The sequence below is a fragment of the Sminthopsis crassicaudata genome, chromosome 5, assembly GCF_048593235.1.
Source record: "Sminthopsis crassicaudata isolate SCR6 chromosome 5, ASM4859323v1, whole genome shotgun sequence".
Taxonomy (NCBI): domain Eukaryota; kingdom Metazoa; phylum Chordata; class Mammalia; order Dasyuromorphia; family Dasyuridae; genus Sminthopsis; species Sminthopsis crassicaudata.
In genome coordinates this window covers 7351162-7370774 of record NC_133621.1, presented here as the reverse complement: position 1 = coordinate 7370774, position 19613 = coordinate 7351162, and the positions used below count along the sequence as shown (strand labels likewise).

Sequence of the window (19613 nt, the reverse complement as noted above, 5' to 3'; positions counted from 1 at the left end):
CCCCTGGTGTTCCATTGGACAAACAGCTTGAGAGAGGGAAGACCAGCTCAGGATGGCTAATTAATGAAGGTCCTTCCAAAAGGAGGGTCTCTTAGTGATCATCCTTGATCTAGCTCTTTCTAAAGTGAAGGGAGGATTCACCGTTCATGTCTGTCACCCCCTGACCAGGAGTCCCGATGTGCAGCATGAGGGCAGATTTAGCCGATCAGGCACATGGGCCTGCAGCCTGTCTGCTCAGACCTGCAGCCTGACCACCCGGCCCCTTGGGCCCACAGCCCAGCTGCTCGGACCCGCAGCCTGGCCACTCGGACCTGTAGCCTGGACACTCGGATCTGTAGCCTGACCACCCGGCCCCTTGGGCCCACAGCCCTACCGCTTAGACTCACAGCCCAGCTGCTCGGACCCGCATCCCGGCCACTCGGACCTGTAGCCTGACCACCCGGCCCCTTGGGCCCACAGCCCTACCGCTTAGACTCACAGCCCAGCTGCTCGGACCCGCATCCCGGCCACTCGGACCTGTAGCCTGACCACCCGGCCCCTTGGGCCCACAGCCCTACCGCTTAGACTCACAGCCCAGCTGCTCGGACCCGCATCCCGGCCACTCGGACCTGTAGCCTGACCACCCAGTCCCTTGGGCCCACAGCCCAGCTGCTCAGACCTGCATCCCGGCCACTCGGATCTGTAGCCTGACCACCCGGCCCCTTGAGCCCACAGCCCTACCGCTTAGACTCACAGCCCAGCTGCTCGGCCCCGCATCCCGGCCACTTGGACCTGTAGCCTGACCACCCGGCCCCTTGGGCCCACAGCCCAGCTGCTCGGACCCGCATCCCGGCCACTTGGACCTGTAGCCTGACCACCCGGCCTCTTGGGCCCACAGCCCAGCTGCTCGGACCCGCATCCCGGCCACTCGGACCTGTAGCCTGACCACCCGGCCCCTTGGGCCCACAGCCCTACCGCTTAGACTCACAGCCAGCTGCTCGGACCCGCGCCTGGCCACTCACCTCTTTGATGGGGCAGTCCTGAGACAGACGCTCCTGAAGCTCTTTTTGGAGCTCCTTCCGGGTACCCAGGGATTGCTGGACCCGGAGAAAATCAGAGAGCTCTTTCAGACCTGCCTCAGTGAAATATTTAGCAAAGTGATCCACGTTCTGGCGGTTAACTGGGAAGAGTTCCTGGAAAAGATGGAGAAGAGAGGCTGTTTTGGGCCCAGGACCTCTAAAAACTACAAAACTCCCCCAAAGCACAGAATTTGGGAAGGCTGCACTTAGAGGAGATTAGAGGGCTACTCCACAGACCCAATTAATTTAATTAATAAGAAGCTCTCCACCTGATGGAGGCAATGTTTCGTCCATTAGCTTACGAGGAACAAACCAAGTTAAGAACAATTTCTCGGCACATTTACCGATTTGGTCAGTTGGTATGAAGCAGGGTGAACTGAACACAGACGAGAGATCATGTAAGAGAAGTGCTTGTCCCCAGCCCTTCCTGGGTGGGCTTGGATAAAACTGCCAGCCAGTTCCTACTTGGATATTCCCGTAACTCCTTCATCCGTAATTCTCTGCTCCTGGGAGCTGATTGCTGGGAGGAAGACGGAGGGAAGAGGATGAAATCCCTGTCTCCTCCCACTCCCTTTGACTTGTCTTGGAGATGATCAGCTGCAGACTAGTGGCGGACACGGAGATGGCACCTTGTGGCGGACGGAGCGTAATCCTAGGAATCGGCAAAAGCCGGACTCAACAACTTGGTTCCGTCTGCTGACGGGGCTGGATCTATGATTTTTAGCATCTTTCTGTTACCAGCGTGCAGCTGTAGGAAGCCACGGTCCAAATCCTGTTCGTGCTGTCATCCAGGATATCTGGAAGGTGTCCGGAGACCCTAAGAGTTTGCCTAGATCGGAAGCACATCTAGGGCTTGGGAGTTGCTGGTGTCTTCTCCCTGGGCTTGTTCTGATGATCCTTTCTATGGTTTTTCTCTTGCACCCTCCCTCCTCCTGAGATATCTTGAAAACTGATCCCTTGTGCCTTCAAGTTGCATCCCCTGTACACGTGTACATGGGGGATAATCTGCTCCCCAGTGGAGGCCTCCTTCTCAGGACAGAGTCCCTCCTCCATTTGATGAGTGCTCATTGATGGTCCAATGTCCACAACACCTAGCATGTTTGCACCCGGGGCCCTCTCCAGTCGTCCTGATCTCTCTCTGGCCACTGGACCCAGCTGGCTCTGGAGGGGAAAGCGAGGCCGGTGACCTTGCATGGCCCTCCCTCACTTCAACCCAAGTGACTTGCATGTCACGGCATCACCTCCCTGATGTCACGGTGCTTTTCGAGAATGAAGGACAAACAACAGTCTAGCATATGCTGGGTGCAGAGACACAAAGACAAGGATAAAACTGGCTCTTCCCTGGGCGGGGGAGGAGCAACTGTAATGCCGGAGAAACTGAGGCAAGACAGAGATTGGTTTAATTGGGGAGAATTTAGACTAGCCAAGACTAGCCAGCTGAATGGGACTCTGGTCCAAAGCATTCAGCCCTCAGCGACTGCGGCAGAGGCCTTTAATACGTTTTTTTTTGTTTTGTTTTTTAAAGGATATATGGCCTGAATGAGGCAGATAAAGGGTAGAGGATACAAATTATAATTCCAGGGTGTTGGGATTACTAGGTGAGAACTGAGGTTGTCTGGATGGTGACAAGGTGAGAATTCAGGTTTTCTGGACAATTACAAGGTGAGAACTCAGGTTGACTTGATAGAGGGGGCAAGCTCATTGGCTGGGGTGGTTCTTCCCAGAAGCCCTTGCATTATCCCACGCCCATTCTCTGGGAGGATAAAAAGAGACAGCACTGGGCGCAGAGGGCAGATCGGCCTGAAGAAGGATAAGAGTTGGAGGAGATTCAGAGCCAGGATTCAAGAGAAGACTCTGAATTGCATCAGGCTTGACGGGGCTCTCTGCAGGAAGGGAAGTCACTTCTAAGGACAAGAGTTAACAGCAACTGCCTGGAGACAACGGTTCGTTACAGGAAGAAGAATCTGTCTGAGAGATTTGAGTAGAAGACACAGCAGATCTCTTCCCAGAGAGCGATCCGGCAGCTTCTGGAGACGACAGCGTGCTACAATTGGCGCCCAATGTGGGGCAAGGACTTTTGCTTATCCTGACAAGAGGAGCTAGACCAGACCTTTGCAATTTGGCGCCCAAACAGGGACAGACACAGTCCTGATTCCAGTGGAAAAGCTTCAGATCTAGATCTCAGTCTCTCTGACCCAGAACCGTGAGTAACGAGGAAACTTTGTTAAAGATTAAGTGAGCGTGCTAATAGATAAATAAGGAACTTAACTTGTTAAGGGCTAAACCAGGAATCTCTTATAGCTGAAATGGGGCAGATGTTAGCTATATTCAATCCCTGGACCTCAGCCGACTCAACCCCAGCCCCAGAAGCAACCTCAGCTCCACCCCCATTCAGGAGTGGTACTATAGAGAGTATAATCAACATAATTGAGGAGCAGAGTTTACTTGTAACCTGGGTACAGATTGCTAAACTCTTGGCTGCATTAAGACGCACATCCCCTTGGTTCTTAGAGGAAGAAAAGATAGATGTAGATAAATGGAAGCTAGTGGGATATGAAATGAAAGAATTTCAAGCAAAAAATGGGCCTCGTTCAATTTCTGCAGAAGTATTTTATATCTACAACATAGTTCAATTAGCCTTAAACTATCAAGCAAGTTGTAGGAGAAGGAAAAGTTCTAAAAATGAACAGAGGAGGAAGTGTGAGGAAAAAAGGAAAGATCAAGATCTTTCCCTAGAGCAAGAGGATTTAAATGAGGAATTATGGTATGATTCTCTTGAAGAAGCTTCAACCCTGCCTAGAGAACAGATTATTGACAGGCCCACATCAACCCCACCTTCAGAGATGGAGGAAGAAAGAGGGGAAGAGGCAGAAACACAAACAGAATTGCCTGTGAAGAAGCCTAAGCCTATGACAAGAGTAGAAAAAGCATTGGCTAAAGCTAAGAGAGAAGGACAGGATATAAGTGATTTTATACATGCATATCCTGTGATTGAAAATACTGACTCTGTAGGTAAAAAAAGGAGAAGATATGCACCTTTAGATTTGAATAAAATTAAGGATTTGAAAAAAGGTTGTACCCTTTATGGGGCTACATCAGCTTATGTCAGAATGTTACTAGATGGTTTGTCTTATGAAGTCCTAACCCCGAATGATTGGAAATCCATAGCAAGGACATGTCTGGAACCTGGAGAAAATTTATTATGGCTTGCAGAATTTCATGAATTATGTAAAATTCAAGTCAGATGCAATTTGGAAATAGGAGTTAACACACAATTCACTTTTGAGCACTTAGCTGGTGAAGGTCAGTATGGAGAGAATTCGGAACAGATTAATTATACCATGACAATATATGAACAAATTGCTAAGGCTGCAATAAAAGCTTGGGGTGTCCTTCCTGGACAGAAAGATCGTGGAGAGGCTTTCACTAAAATACAGCAAGGTCCCAATGAACCTTTTGCAGATTTTGTGGGACGTTTGAAAACTGCTGTCAAAAGAACTATTGGAGAAAATTCAGCTACAGAAATAATGACCAGACATCTGGCTAAGGAAAATGCCAATGAGATTTGCAAAAGAATTATATGGGGATTAGACAAAGATGCTCCTTTAGAGGAGATCATAAGACGCTGTGCTACAGTGGGAACAAATGCTTTTTACACCCAGACAATGATGAACGTGGAAAGACAGGGTCCCTCCTGGCAAGGGCCTTCTAGAGAAACTCGGCGATGTTTTCAATGTGGAAAAATTGGACATCTAAGAGCTCAGTGTAAATATGGAGATAGAGTGAGAAGACAGGGTGAAAGAAGACCTAAAACCCCATGTCCAAAATGCAACAGAGGGCTCCATTGGGCATCAGAGTGTAGAATAATTCAGGGAAATGGGATGAGGGGCCCAGATCCAGGGCCCCAGGCAAAAAAGACTTGGGGCATGATGGCAGCTGATGTTACACCCAAAGAGCCTTTGGAAGGTCAGGACTCTGATTTGATCAACCAGCAGAAAAGCAATCACATGGCAGAAAGGGATTACCTGATAAGTGAGCCAAAAGGCAATCAGATTGCAAAAATGGATTACACTTGGGGAGAATACAGGCCTTTTAAACCAACAGGGCTGTGTCCAGTGCAAACAATTCCAATGAAATTGCCAGATGATGAGAAGAGATTTAGAAAGTGGTAAATAGAAGGTAATTAAATAGGTTAACTGCTTGGGAGAGAGGGTTTGCTTGTATTTCTTCAGCAGGAGAAGGAATCAAATGGGTGCCAACGAGTCATATTCGCCTTGTCCACCAGAGAGAGACAGAAAAAGAGAAAGACCTCAAAATAAAGGAGAAGATCTAAGAAACATCTGACACTGAAAGAGCATGGATAATAAGAAGACTGTTAAAGAACTTTAAAAACCAGCAGGAATCATTGGACTTCCTCACACAAGATGAGAATAATGGACAATGAACTTATGGACATTTATAAATTTTCAATTTATGATTATTTGATTATGTTATATACTTCTAGCATGCGTTATGTTACTATGTTACTATGTGCTTATGTAATTTATGTAATTATCTGTAATACTTCCCATATTGATGGATTTATGTTTCAAGGTCATGACTGTCCTATGTTCTAAATCAAAAGAAAGGGGGAGATGTTGGATTACTAGGTGAGAACTGAGGTTGTCTGGACGGTGACAAGGTGAGAATTCAGGTTGTCTGGACAATTACAAGGTGAGAACTCAGGTTGACTTGATAGAGGGGGCAAGCTCATTGGCTGGGGTGGTTCTTCCCAGAAGCCCTTGCATTATCCCACGCCCATTCTCTGGGAGGATAAAAAGAGACAGCACTGGGCACAGAGAGCAGATCGGCCTGAAGAAGGATAAGAGTTGGAGGAGATTCAGAGCCAGGATTCAAGAGAAGACTCTGAATTGCATCAGGCTTGACGGGGCTCTCTGCAGGAAGGGAAGTCACTTCTAAGGACAAGAGTTAACAGCAACTGCCTGGAGACAACGGTTCGTTACAGGAAGAAGAATCTGTCTGAGAGATTTGAGTAGAAGACACAGCAGATCTCTTCCCAGAGAGCGATCCGGCAGCTTCTGGAAACGACAGCTCGCTACACCAGGGAAGGATCATAACTTAGTCCTGACAGGATGGGGGTCAAGATAAGAAGGTCAAGGGCAGGAGACAGTGAGGCAAGGGGCAAAAAAAAGGAGGAGGAATTATCCCAGCAAGGACCGAGACTGAGATAAGGCACCTGGAGTTTATGACTCAATGGTATTTCAGGGCCTCTTCTCCAACTTGTCCCAATGGCAAGGGACAAAGGAGTGCGGCTAGAACAACCCTATTCAGAGCATAATAATTCAGGGAAATTGAGGCACAGCACAACAGGTAAATAGAGAAGAAAAACTGGTTAAAGAAAGGTCCAAGTGGACACCATTGCCATAGGAGCAGAAACTTAGAGGCGGAAGGCAGGTTGCTTAGAGGTCGCTCAGGCATCCTCCTTTATTTACCGATGAGGGAGGGGTAAGGTCCAGAACCAAGATCCAAGCTGCATCCCCCGGACCCCAGCTCCGGAACTTTTTCCGTCTTTTACCTGGTTGAGTGCAAGACTTTGTATTTTGTGTTCAACGAGATTTACTGCATCCACGTCAGCCAAGGAGCATTATCATGAGTAGTTGGTTCTCATTGTATGAAAGCAGACACCGTAACAATGACAATGAGATTGTTCTACCCTGTCTGGGATAAATCAGAGAGCAGCACTGCAAACAGAAATGTTACTGAGAAGGTGACGTGAAATTCCCTCTGTCCTTTAAAAGAGTCATGGGGATGATTAGGAGCACGTTAATTTGTAACAGGTTAATAATTCATTTCTCAAGGCTTTTATTTGGCCTCCTATCTCTGTTCCATTCTTCGGAAAGAAAAAGAAAAGTTGGCTGCCGCCAGGAGCAATAAGCAAGGAGAACCACATCCAAACGCAAAAGGGGCCCAAGAGAATCGCTCGCCATCTAAATGCCGGCAAACCTGGCTCACCGTGCAGCATTTGTCATTCGGCCAGTTTTGCTTGTAAATGCTGTGGGGATGGTCTAGGGCAGAGGGGCCCACGCCAAGTGCTTTCTGTAGGCCACACTTCCCCTCTGCTGGATTTGGGCTGTTCTATTCTTCCAGAATTCTAGTCTACACTTCCAGAATTTTTAAAAAATTATAATTTTATATAAATCTCCCTTGACAAGTACAAGTATTCTAATATAGAGAACAAAAAGAACAACAAAAAGAAAAACAAAAAGATTACAAATGACTTCATTTCATAAAACTTTGATTATTTCTCAATTGTACCATCCAACAGGAGACAGTGCAGTATGGGGGATAGCTAGCCCCGATCCCCGAAGTCCAGCAACCTGGGCCTCCAACCTTGGACACATCGTGGCTCTTTGTGCCCGAGGATAAATTGCTTCACCCTGTTAAGCCCATGGAAGCTGAGGGCGATTCTCTAAATTACAGATGAGGCACTGACCTGTTGTGGTGGAGGAATTTTCTCACACGGGAGTCCCTCCTACTAGGGAACTAACTCCTAGCTCTTGTACTTGTTTCCTAAAGCCGGTATAAAAGATACACGTATGGTCATCAGCCAGAATTGCTGTTGTCTGGGCCATGATCCCTCCCTGCCTTGTCTCGCACACAGTCAAACATGGATGGAGGCAACAGTCTCCATCATACCCATCATGTAGTCACTGCTTTATTTTCAATCCTTATTCTGCTTATTCTGCTTCCTTCACTCTGTCTTCCATTATTCATCCTGACAATAAAAGGCAAACATGGAAGAGGGGAGAGAGCAGGAAGGGGAGAAAAGCTCTGTCTGTGACCTGTGAGTTAGTGACGTCCATGGGAGACTCGGGTCAAGATGCCCAAAAGATAGTTGAACTCAAGATCCAGCTTGGGTCAGAGAAAGAGATGGGACAGTCATCTGCACAGAGCTGCAATTAAGTCTATAGGAGGTAAGGCGATCAAGTACTGCAGACGAGAAGAGAGGAGTTGAGAGGGGAGGGTAGACCCTTGGGGAGACTCATGATCAGTGAGAGTGACTTGGATAAAGATGGGTTGAACCACAGAACCATTCTATGTACTTGCTGGTTACAGAGATGTTTATTATATTTAATTATCATAATATTTAATGATACTGGGAAATTTATGCATAAAATCTGCATTATCAGCACAATTAATTAAATTAGTTATTCTTACTCCTTCTTCTTCTTCTTCTTCTTCTTCTTCTTCTTCTTCTTCTTCTTCTTCTTCTTCTTCTTCTTCTTCTTCTTCTTTATTGTCTGCATGTTATCTCAAATCAATTAAATTCAGCACATTGAATTTTTTGCCTCTTCCATTGTTCTCTCCAAGTCTCCCTCAGGATTCTCTTGCTCAAAGAGTTATTGTTAGTATCAGCATCTGTGCCCCTCCATGAGCCCATTCTGCTCAGCCGTATCTCTGGAAACTCGTGCCATAGCTCTTTATTTTCCTCTGACTTTGGGGGTCTAATTTCCTGCAAACATTGCATTAAAGCGCCAGGCCACAACTTATTCAGTCTCCTATGGTTGGGAATTACTGTAGTCTAGTTTTTTAATATATGTTTTTTGGCAATTACAGATGATGTTTTGAAAATCGCACGCCGATAACTCTCCTTTTTCATTGGTTTTGATCACACTTTTAGGCTGTATTCTCAGAAGCAGAATCAAGAGCTGATTTTTAGGCCTTTTAATGCTTATGGTCAGGTTGCTCTTCCAAGAACTATGAATTTGTGATTCCTGCAAATGTCAGCAACATTTCAACAAGCATGTCCACATCTTCGGGGAGACCCTTTCTCTACGTCAAGTCCCCTCTGATTTTCACTGGCTGTGACTTGAACAACTCGTTACCCTGGCTGAAGATTTCGGCACTTTGGGGGCCCCGCTGAAGAATCCAGCACTGTGGAACCTCACTCTTGGCTCACCCCTCCAAGCGCTACTAGCATGGCACGTGATGATAAATCCCAAGTTTCCCTACATATGTTGAGGACAGAGCTATAAGGAGGCTTCCTGAAAGCCCTTTGGGATCTCCCGGGCCGAGCGTGGTGGGCGAACCTCGTGACCCCCTCCCCCCACAGTTCCACCAGCGGACAGTCCACCATACTTACAAGTAACCTCTTGTCCAAGTTGGCTTTTCTCAAAGATGAGGTAACAGAATTCGCATCCTTCTCGGCCATCCACGCTTTAAAGAGCTTCACCGCAAAGGAGGCAGCGATCCCTGAGAAAGCGCAAAAGGGGAACCCGTGAGAACAATGGGGGCCGGCCTGGGTCAGGCTGGTGGCCTGCTCCCCAACTGGCAAAGCCTCATCCTGGCTTCAGCAGGGAAAGTCTCTGAGAAAGCAGAAGACTTCCTCCTAGCATCCAGAATCCATGGGTTTATCAAGCACTAACAGAGTGCCGAGAACCAGGTGCCGAGAACTTGTCCAGCACAGGAACCAAAGGACAGAACTGAACCGGTCCTGGACCTCAGGGAGGTTACTGGGAAGGGGGGCGTACAACACACACAGAGGGAACGTATTCAGGGCAACTTGGGGGAAAGGCCGAGGGCGTGGGGAGAGAAGCCCCAGGTATAAATGAGGAGACTTTAAGAAGCTCAAAAGCAAAGGTCCCAGTGGGACCTACAGGAACAAGGCAGCCCCGTCTCTCTCTTTCACACAGACACACAGACACACACACAGACACACACACACACACACACACACACTCTTTGTGTTTGTTTTTTGTCTCTGTTTCTGTCTGTCTCACACACACACTTTGTCTCTCTGTCTCGTTGTCTCTCTGTCTCTATCTCTCTTTCACACACATACACACATCCCTTCAAGGCAGGGACCGTTTCATTTTTGCGTTTGAATTTCTCACACATTAATGAAATCCCAGATTGGGGCTAAAAACGCCAAGATTTGTCCCAGCGCCCCAGTCCCTGGTGACCCCCTCTTCTTCCTGGCAATGAGAAGGAGGAGAGGAATTACCTTCTTTGACTATACTGTCAGTGAAGAGGCTGGTGAGGATGGTGGCTGGCAGCGTCCCATTGGCCAGCAGGATGCCCGTGAGCATGGCCAACTTGGTCTGCTCCGTTTCTGAGAAGGCTTTGAGGAAGAGGAGGAGCTGTGGGTCAGACATGAGAAACCTCCCATCAGACCAGGGGGTCAGCTGAGAGAAGGCCCTGGGGCGATGGTCACATGGGCCAAGCCCATGGGGCTGTGTCCCTTGGAGCAGAGAGTGCCTCTGCCTTAGGCTTTCAGTGGGCTCCGCACCTGGAGGGTTAGACCACCATGGCGTCACAGCCTCTGGGTTGCCTGATTTACTGGAGGAATCCTCCAGGCTCCTGGATGTGGACAGTTCTGGGTCCCCCAGACCAGGGAACCCCCTCACTTTGGAGAAAAGGAACCTGAGGTGCAAAGTGCCTGCGCCACAGAGGAAATTCAGCAGCAGAGCCGAGATCTACATGGAGCCCCTTCCTTCCATCTCCCATCTCCTCCTGCGCCTCGCCTCCATCCAGCTCCCCATGACAAGAACAAGACGACCCCTCCCTCTCGGGCCACCCTTCTAACTAAACAAGGCACGCTGGCCAGCTAGGCCGTCCCGCTTTCTTTGACATGGAAGCCAGATTTCTTGGTAATTATCCGGACACCCAAATGACTTCAGACCCAAAGTTCCCAGAAGCCCAGTGCTGAGCTCCCTGGCCATCCCTTCAGAGCCAGCTACTCTCTGGACGTGATCAACAGCAATGACCAAACCCATGCTGGATGGGGAGGAGGTAGGACAGCTCGATGACTAGAGCGCGGGGCTTGGGACAGGAAGGCCCGCTTCAGATCCCAGCTCTGCTGATTATGGCTATAGGACCCAACTGCATGCGCTGACTTCTGAACGGCCGAGATCTGCGTGGACGGACAGACTTCCTCAGGCTGAGGAAATGAAAGGGCCTTCGGGCCCCTGGGATCTGTCACTGTGAAAATCCCCTACTCGGGCACAAACCCCCCCGGGAGCCTGGATCACAGGCCGGGGATTTCACGGGAACCAGCTTCCAGATCCGAAATTACCTTTTTAATTTCATCTTCAAACGCCTTTTCCAAATATTTGTATCGCCTAATGAGCTTGTTGAAGACCTGCAAGATAAAGGCGCCGACGTTAGACAGAAGCACGTGATTTAAAAGGCGTCGGGAGGAAGAAGCTTCACGGCTGCTTCTCCCACCCTTTCAGGTCAGACCGAGCCTTCTCTACGACCAGTCTGGACAGTACGAGTAGCAGCATCCCCTCCCCCATTGTACTTGGGGAAACTGAGGCTCTGAGAGGCTCATCACTGGGGGTCAAAGTCCAGGGATGAAACACAACTCAATTTCCCCGCTCCGAGACCCTCCCACCACCTGCGGCTGTCTCAGTCTCAGCGCCTCTGGGCGACCTCCTCAGAGACAAGGACTGTGACTTCTTTGCCTTGGTTTCCCCAACTTGACATCTGCTTCTGCATCTCCCCCCCCCCTCATCCCTCCTTAGTTCTGTCTTCTGGAGTCCAAGTGAACAAGCCCCTCCCCTCATCACATAGCAGCCCTTCTTCTTGAGGGGCTTTGTACCCCAGAGCTCAGTTCCTGGCACATAGTAGGAGCTTAATAAATGCTTGTTAAATCAAATTAAATTGTCTCCTAACTTTGAGCTCCAGCTACAGTAGAACCAATAAGCATTTTCTCTTTTTTACCCTCAGTCAACTAACATCCAAGTGCCTACTATGTGCTAGGAATTGAGGATATAGAAAGTAGAAATGGCCCTGCCTTCCAGAAGCCCCCCCCCAGGTCTATGCCTTTGTCCACCAGTGACCCGTGCCTGCCCAAGGCTCTCTTCTGTGACCCCGGGTACGCAGGCATATACAGTGGCCATCCACAGAGCAGGAGTTCGCAGCCCCACATGAGGTCGCGCCCCCAGAGCAGCTTTGGTCTGTACCAGATTTCCAGATAACAAGGTCACGAGGACCCCGGCCCGGAAGGGGAACACGAGGACCTGGGGACTCGACAAAAAGCTTCACTCACAATTACTGGGGGTTTTCAGACTCACGAGGGCTCAAGGAGAAAGCCCCCCGCCCCCTGAGAAGCACGAGGGGAACGCTCCCACGGGGACGGGTTATTTTTAAAAAGGAACTTCATTTAAAACAGAAGGGCCGGGCTTGGCTGCTGGGAGCCGGGACGGGGAGCAATCTTAGGGCCCATTGCCATGTGGGGGCAGGGGTCAGCAGCCGGGCCCCCGCAAAGAGAAAGATGGGGCTTTCAAGCCCTGCTCCAGAGCACCCCCGGACTCCTTGCAATGGGACGTTATGATGGGAAAGAGGGAAATGCATCTTTGTTGTGCCTACTGTATGCCAGGCTCATTGCAAAGAATAGAGCCAACAGGTAGATGGGCTCTTATCTCCATTTTGTTCTCAGGTAGGAAGTGTTCCAAGTCAGAGTGGACCCCAGGACTTCTGACTGCAGCCCCCGCGGCCTAACCACTGCGCCACACAGAGAAGTTGGGCGTCTTCTGGAGAAGACTCTGTTTTCTGCACAGAGTATATTGGATGACACCTTGCCTGGGAAATGGCTCCTTCCCCCGCCTTCCTCAGCAGGAGAGCACCAAATGCTAAGTGAAGCCCCGGCCTCGGCAGCGCGGGGCCCAGGCTTTGCCACTTGCAGGTGGTTCCTGGAGAAGCTGACTCTCCAAGCCGGACCCTTGCCCGGTACTCCTTGGCCTCCCACCGGGGAAGGGGATGCGGGGGCCCCGGAGAAGCACTCGGGGACTCGGCCCGCGGAGGCTTTCTTTGCCCTGCCCTCCCCAGGGTCTCGGCTTCCACCCCGATGGACATTGACCATCCCCCATTTTGCCCCCGGGCCTGACCTGAGCGTAGTTTCTGATGGCGTCGTGGTCTTCGACGGCAAAAAACACACAGTGGGTGGTCATCTTGGTTTTGTCCCCATCGTCTATGCGGGTCCCACCAGGGGCTGAAAGAAAGATGGCCGGACGTTAGGAGCCAGACCGGAGGACTTACAGGATCGAGGAAGAGGGGCCGGGCCGAGGAGATGCGCTCACACAAAAAGAAGAGGCGTCCCAGGCAGATTGACTTTACTCCGGGCCATGTCCCCGGGACAGTGAAGGGACTGGAGAGGGGACGGCAGGTGCCTTTCCCTCATTCGACTGATGCACGGAAACAGTGGGGGAGCGCTTGGGGACACTGAGGAGGCCTCAGGAGGATGGGGCTGACGTCCTCCCCGAGTCTGAGGCTGCGGTTTGGGGGTCTCAGGTAGAAAGAAAAAATGTCAATATGTGCAGACAGAGTGGTGAAGGGAAGGAATCTGGGGGAGACAGAGACAGACAGAGAGACAAAGACAGAAATAGAGACACCGAGACAGACAGACATGGAGAGAAGAAAAAAGACAAGAGAGACAGACAGAGATAGAAAGGGGAACTGAGACATGCAGACCCAAATATAGAGACAGAGAGATGGAGGGAAAGGGGGAAAGAGAGACAGAGAGAAGATAGAATGAGAAGAGAGAGAAAGAGAGAAGAGGGAGACAAAAAAAGAGAGACAAGGACAAAGGGTAGAGAAAGAGAGAGAGATGAGAAATAGAGAGGAGAAAGAGAGAAGAAAAAGTGAAAGAAGAAAGAGAAGAAAAATAGAAGAAAGAAGTGAGAGAGAAAAAAGAGAAAACAGAAGAGAAGAGAAAATGAGAGAGGGAAGAGAAAGAGAGGAATCATCAGTGCACAGGCAGACGGTACCTTCTGGAATTGGAGAATGGTGGGGGGGAGTCCAAGAACTTATCCTCCCACATTGAACCTGCCAGAATGGGTGAAAGGAAGCACTTGAGACGTTACCCATCCTGAGAGAACATGGGTAGCCACGTGGCTGACTTCCAGCCTGATCCTTTGGGGCCCTCGCCATGTAGCTGGGCACTGGGGATGGCCACTCCCTGCTCCCAAAGCCTTTCCAGCTCACTAAGGGAGAGGACGGGCACACAAATAAGTGCCGACCAAGTTCATATATAAGAACCCCCAAGGAAGCAGCGGGTGACGGCCGTGAACAAGGAAATACGACTTCAAATGGAGCTCACAGAACAGCCATGACCCGGAAAGATGGAAGCTAAATGGAGCAAATGCCAGGAGGCGGGCGTGGGCAAAGGAGACTCTTAAGTGCTCCATCTCTCCCAGGAGGTGGGTGCCCGAGCGGCAGCCACGCCTTTCTCGGTGCCAGGGATGGAGGGAGCCCTCCCGATTCAGGATCCCTGGCTCAGTCAGAGCGAGGGCAGAGATCGCTCAGTGCAACGTGTAGCTGGACAAAGATTCCCTCGATGACATCCCCAGCCGGTATTCAATTAGAGCCCATGAGCATACATTAAGTGCTTACTGTGGCCAAGGAGCTCTGCCAGGGGCTGACGTTACAAAAGTAAAACCAAAAGCTTCTTTTGCTCTCAAGAGACTTCTGTTCTACTAAGGTAAGCAACGTGAACAATGATGAGTACGTGCAGAAGAGCTAGGAAGAGAGAAGATAACTAACTGGGGGGATGATGATGGTGATGGTGATGATATTGATGATGGTGATGGTGACGATGATGATGGTGATGATGATAGTGGTAATGATGATGATGGTGATGATGGTGATGATGATGATGATGGTGATGGTGATGGTGATGGTGATGGTGATGATGATGGTGAGATAATGGTGATGATATTGATGATGGTGATGGTGATGATGGTGATGGTGACGATGATGATGGTGATGATGATAGTGGTAATGATGATGATGGTGATGATGGTGATGATGATGATGATGATGATGGTGATGATGGTGATGATGATGATGATGGTGATGGTGATGGTGATGATGATGGTGAGATAATGGTGATGATATTGATGATGGTGATGGTGATGGTGACAATGATGATGATAGCTAGAATTTATATATCACTTGAAGGTTTGCAAATGTTTCTTTACATAGATGATCTCATTTGAGCCTCACAGTAACCTTGGGAGGTAGGTGCTATTATTATCTCTATTTTACAGATGAGGAAACTGAGGCTGAGGCCAAGGTTTGCTCAGACTCACCCAGCCAGCCAATATCCAGGCAGGCCTGAAGGTTCAAAGCTCCGCCCACCGTAGCATTAAGTGGCCTGGTCAGGTAGGAGGTGCCTTGCCCATGGAGGCTCCGAGGAGGCTGAGCTGGTGTTCAGGGTGGAGTTGAGGAAGGGGGGAATCTCAGGCTAGGGGCAGAGCCCCCCCCACAGACAGAATAGCAAGGGCAGAGGACAGCAGAGAGCGCTTGAAGCAGCCCATAAAAGAAGCTCTGACTCTGGAGGAGGCGCCCTGGGCAGGTTTGCCCCGTGGCTGCTCCTGGTTCTGTCCTCAGGGGCCAAACAGCCTGGGCTCACCTCCTGGGAGGGCAGGGCCCAGGCCGTCCAAAGCCAGCCGGGTCACATTCCCCTTGCAGCTTCTCCAGGGCGTTTATCCGAGAGCTTCCTGAGCTGATCCTCCTCTGGCCCGGCCCGAGGCCCTTCTCCCGGCTACCCGCCACTAAACACTATTTTATTAGCGTCCATCCATCCCACAGGGCAGAGGCTCCAATGAAACCGAACCCCAGACCTCCGGTGTGGTCTGAACGAGGCAGCGGAGAGTGGGCTGTCCTCTCCTTAGGATTTAGAATCGCGTAGCGTCAGGCAATGAGGATTCATTTATTAAGCACCTACTGTGTGCTAGGCATGGTGCCAAATGCTGGGGAGCCACAAAAGGCAACAATATGGCGTGTGACGTCATCGAGCTCCCCTTGCTGGGTGAGAGAGCCAGTCAGTCACCGGGGACAGCGGAGATCTAGCCAGAGCAGATGGACACGGGGCCTGCCTGGAGGGGAAGCTCTGACAAAGGCCTCTTGCAAAGGTGGGATTGAGACTTGGAAGAGCCCTTCGAGCACGAATCATCCAACATCCTCATTTTACCGATGAGAAAACTGAGGTCCAAAGGGGTGACATGACTCCCCCCCAAATCACACAGGGCTGCTCCAAAGCAGGGGTGCTTCTGGCCCTTTCCCTGCTTCTGGGCTGCCAGCCCTCTTCACGCAGGCAGCCATGAATGCTTTTGGGACCATGTACTGACTCAGCTCAAGCTTGAAGTCCACCCACCTCCCTCCCTCCCCCAGGACACTGGGGGCTCCCCCTCCCCATCTGGGGATATTGAGTTGGGGCCCCAAATCCTCCACGAGCTTGGTCCACGTCTCCCACTGTGGGGTCTGTGGGGCCCTGAGAAAAGGGGACCGTCTCCCAGCTCCTCCCCAGCGTGCCCCCTCCTCCTCCTCTCGTCCTACCCTCTTAAGGCAAGCACGGGAACTCAGGCAGCAGCTCCAGGACCCGCCTGGCTCCAGGGACAGTCTCTCTTGAGACATGCTTCCTGGTTCCCTTTCCTCCGATTTGGAGGCCTGAGCTATCCGAAGTCTCAGCCTTGCTACCACCCCCTTCTCAAAGCTTTGCCCGCTGCCCCCAGGAGCTGGCGCCTGCTGCCAACCCCGATTACGGTGTGCTTGCCCTGCAGAGTTTGTCGACTCCTTCTGGGGAGGTGGGCTTTCTGCCTGCAGAAATGGGAGCAGGCCCATTTCATTCTTGGGTTTGTATCTCGAGGGCCCGGGACCTAACGGTGCAGAGGGGGAGGCCGAGCTCTCTTGGGGGAGCTCTGGGGCCTCTCTCTAGATCAGAGCTGGAAATCAGAAGTGCTGGCCCGGATGTCCCGGCTGTAGGAATGCTCACGTTGTCCTCTGACCTGTGAGGGGCACGGGGCAGGAAGGGGGACTTGGGGGGAGAGAAGGTTTCTGGGCCTCGGCTCTTGGACCTCATTCCGGGTTTGACCTTACACCTAATTCTGGGCCTGCTTTCTTGATCCCGTGATGGGCCTTTAATAAAACGCCCGGACGCCATTCTATTTCCAGGCCTGAGAGAATGCGATTGGACTCCGGAGGGCCCCTTCTGGCCCACACCCAGCTCTGCTATTTTTAGTCCGAGGGAATCAGGAGTAGGTACCAGTTTGGGCTTTTATGGATTCAATTCAAGTAAGCTGAACAAACTTTATATTAAGAACTGCTGTGCCCTCAGAGGCAACACAGAGACAAAAAGCAAACAGCTGCTGCCCCTGGGACTTCGAGCCTGATGGAGGGGAGTACGTGGGCACAGACAAGGACACACGATGGGCGGGCAGAAATAAAAAGAGGGGTGTGTGTGGTGTGTGTGTAAGTGTGAGTGTGTGCGTGTGTGAATGTGTGCGTGTGTGTGTGAGTGTGTGAGTGAGTGTGTATGTGTGTAAGTGTGTGTGTGAGTGTATGTGAGTTTGTGTGGTATGTGTGTTTGTAAGGTGTGAGTGTGTGTGTGAGTGTGAGTGAGTGTGTGTGTGAGAGTGTGTGTGAGTGTGTATGTGTGTAAGTGTGTGTGTGAGTGTATGTGAGTTTGTGTGGTATGTGTGTTTGTATGGTGTGAGTGTGTGTGTGAGTGAGTGTGAGTGTGTGTGAGTGTGAGTGTGTGTGAGTGTGTGAATGTGTGCGTGTGTGTGTGAGTGTGTGAATGTGTGCGTGTGTGAGTGTGTGTGTGAGTGTGAGTGTGTGTGAGTGTGAGTGTGTGTGAGTGAGTGTGTGTGAGTGTGTGTGTGAGTGTGAGTGTGTGTGAGTGTGTGTGTGTGTGTGAGTGTGTGTGGGTTTGTGTGGTGTGAGTGTGAGTGAGTGTGTGTGAGTGTGAGAGTGTGAGTGAGTGTGAGTGTGTGTGAGTGTGTGTGAGTGTGAGTGTGTGTGTGTGTGTGAGTGTGTGAGTGTGAGTGTGTGTGTGAGTGTGTGTGTGTAAGTGTGTGTGAGTGTGTGTAAGTGTGTATGTGTGTAAGTGTGTGTGTGTGTAAGTGTGTGAGTGTGAGTGTGTGTAAGTGTGTATGTGTGTAAGTGTGTGTGTGTGTGTGTGTGTGTGTGTGTGTGTGTGTGTGTGTGAGTGTGTGTGGGTTTGTGTGGTGTGAGTGTGTGTAGGGGGATTCCAAGAGGTTGAGGTAAGAAGGGAGAGCATTTCTGGCCCAGGGAACAGCTTGGGCGAAGGCCCAGGGATGGGCTGGTTCTGAAGTTTTGATCCAGGATGGCTATGCACAGAAATGAAGGGCAGAGGAGAAGCTCTTTCATTTGGACCTGGGGTAGGGGGAAGGGTATTAGTAGAACATCAAACCATCCTCACTAGTTGTAGTTCAGCCCCTTAGACCCAGCCAGAGTCCACACTCTGCCTCACTTCCCCTCGGCTGAGCCATGAATAACAGGGACAAACTTGCACGGTGCACCCAAGCTAAGGGCCCACCCCTCTGTCCAGCCTACTGTCTCTGACTTCTTTTCTGCCCTGTCCCACCACCCCCCGCTTTCCAGCGCCTGCTCTGGGAACCTTAATCCAATGAGCTCCAATGCTGTTTCAGGAGAGGCCTTGGCCCCCCGGCTTCCCTCCCCCCCACCCTCCGGGCCAGGTCCCATTATGGACGTGTCTCTTCCATTACAACAGAAGCCCCTCGAAGGCAGGGACTGATTTTCTATCACTCTCAATGCTTGGTATACAGGAAATGCTTAATAAATGCCATTATTCACTCACTGAGACAGGTAGAAGGGCGATCCGTGGCCGTACAGCCGGAGAAATTGGACGTGATTTTTGTTTCCATTTTTTTGATCATGCATACAGATGGAGAAGTTGGGTTTGATTTTTGTTTCTATTTAAAAAATTTTTTGGCTTTATTTTCAGTGCCAAATGTCAACTTGACGGCCATCTTTCTGGCTTCCTACACATACATATTTTGCCAGTCATTGTCAACAAAGAACAAAGAGGGTCATTTCTCTTCACCTGAGTGACCTGAGTGAGCTCTGCCAGCCCCACGGGCCAGCTGCGGACCCGCTCGTTCATGGATGCTAGTTGGGACACTAATTAATGTGCAGCTTTCGTTAGGCTTCCTAAATTAGCATGAAAACCCTCACTGGAGGAAGGACTTGGGGAGGAAACTTTTTAATGCTCTCTTCTGAAAGTCCAGTAAGCAGCAAGGCTGCACTTTATGTGCTGAACTCCCAGACTTTCCCACAATGCTCCACCAAGGAATGACTATTGCTTTTTTCATTGTGCAGCTTCATTCACAAATGTGTGTGCACACATGTACACATGCCGCACACACACGTGAACACACACGCCTGCGATTTCATCGATTGAGGAATCTCCCCCCAACGTGCACACACACACACACACACTCACACACACACTCACACACACACACACACACACTCACACACACACACTCACACACACTCACACACACACTCACACTACAGATTATAGGGCTGCTCTCTCGGGGGATTCTTGTCACAAGTCCTCCCATAAACTCAACACAGAAAAGTCCGCCCCAATGAGCTGTAGGCCTTCCGCCCTTCTTCCCTGACTGCACACATACTAATGGAACACTGGGGCTGACCACTTGCCATTGCTCATTCTCCTGACACTCTCCACTCAACTCCGGTTCTAATGGATACTTCTTATTC

The 19613-nt window shown here is 50.3% G+C and overlaps 1 protein-coding gene across 1 annotated transcript in view; it reads right to left on the bottom strand.

Moving 5' to 3' along the window:
* BZW2 (basic leucine zipper and W2 domains 2) overlaps window positions 1-19613 on the bottom strand; it is a 64349-nt gene that overhangs the window by 11755 nt on the left and 32981 nt on the right. Inside the window, 5 exon segments of the mRNA XM_074268748.1 lie at window positions 1002-1172; window positions 9202-9311; window positions 10063-10198; window positions 11134-11199; window positions 12950-13055. Of these exon segments, the coding sequence (XP_074124849.1) occupies window positions 1002-1172; window positions 9202-9311; window positions 10063-10198; window positions 11134-11199; window positions 12950-13055 (589 nt within the window).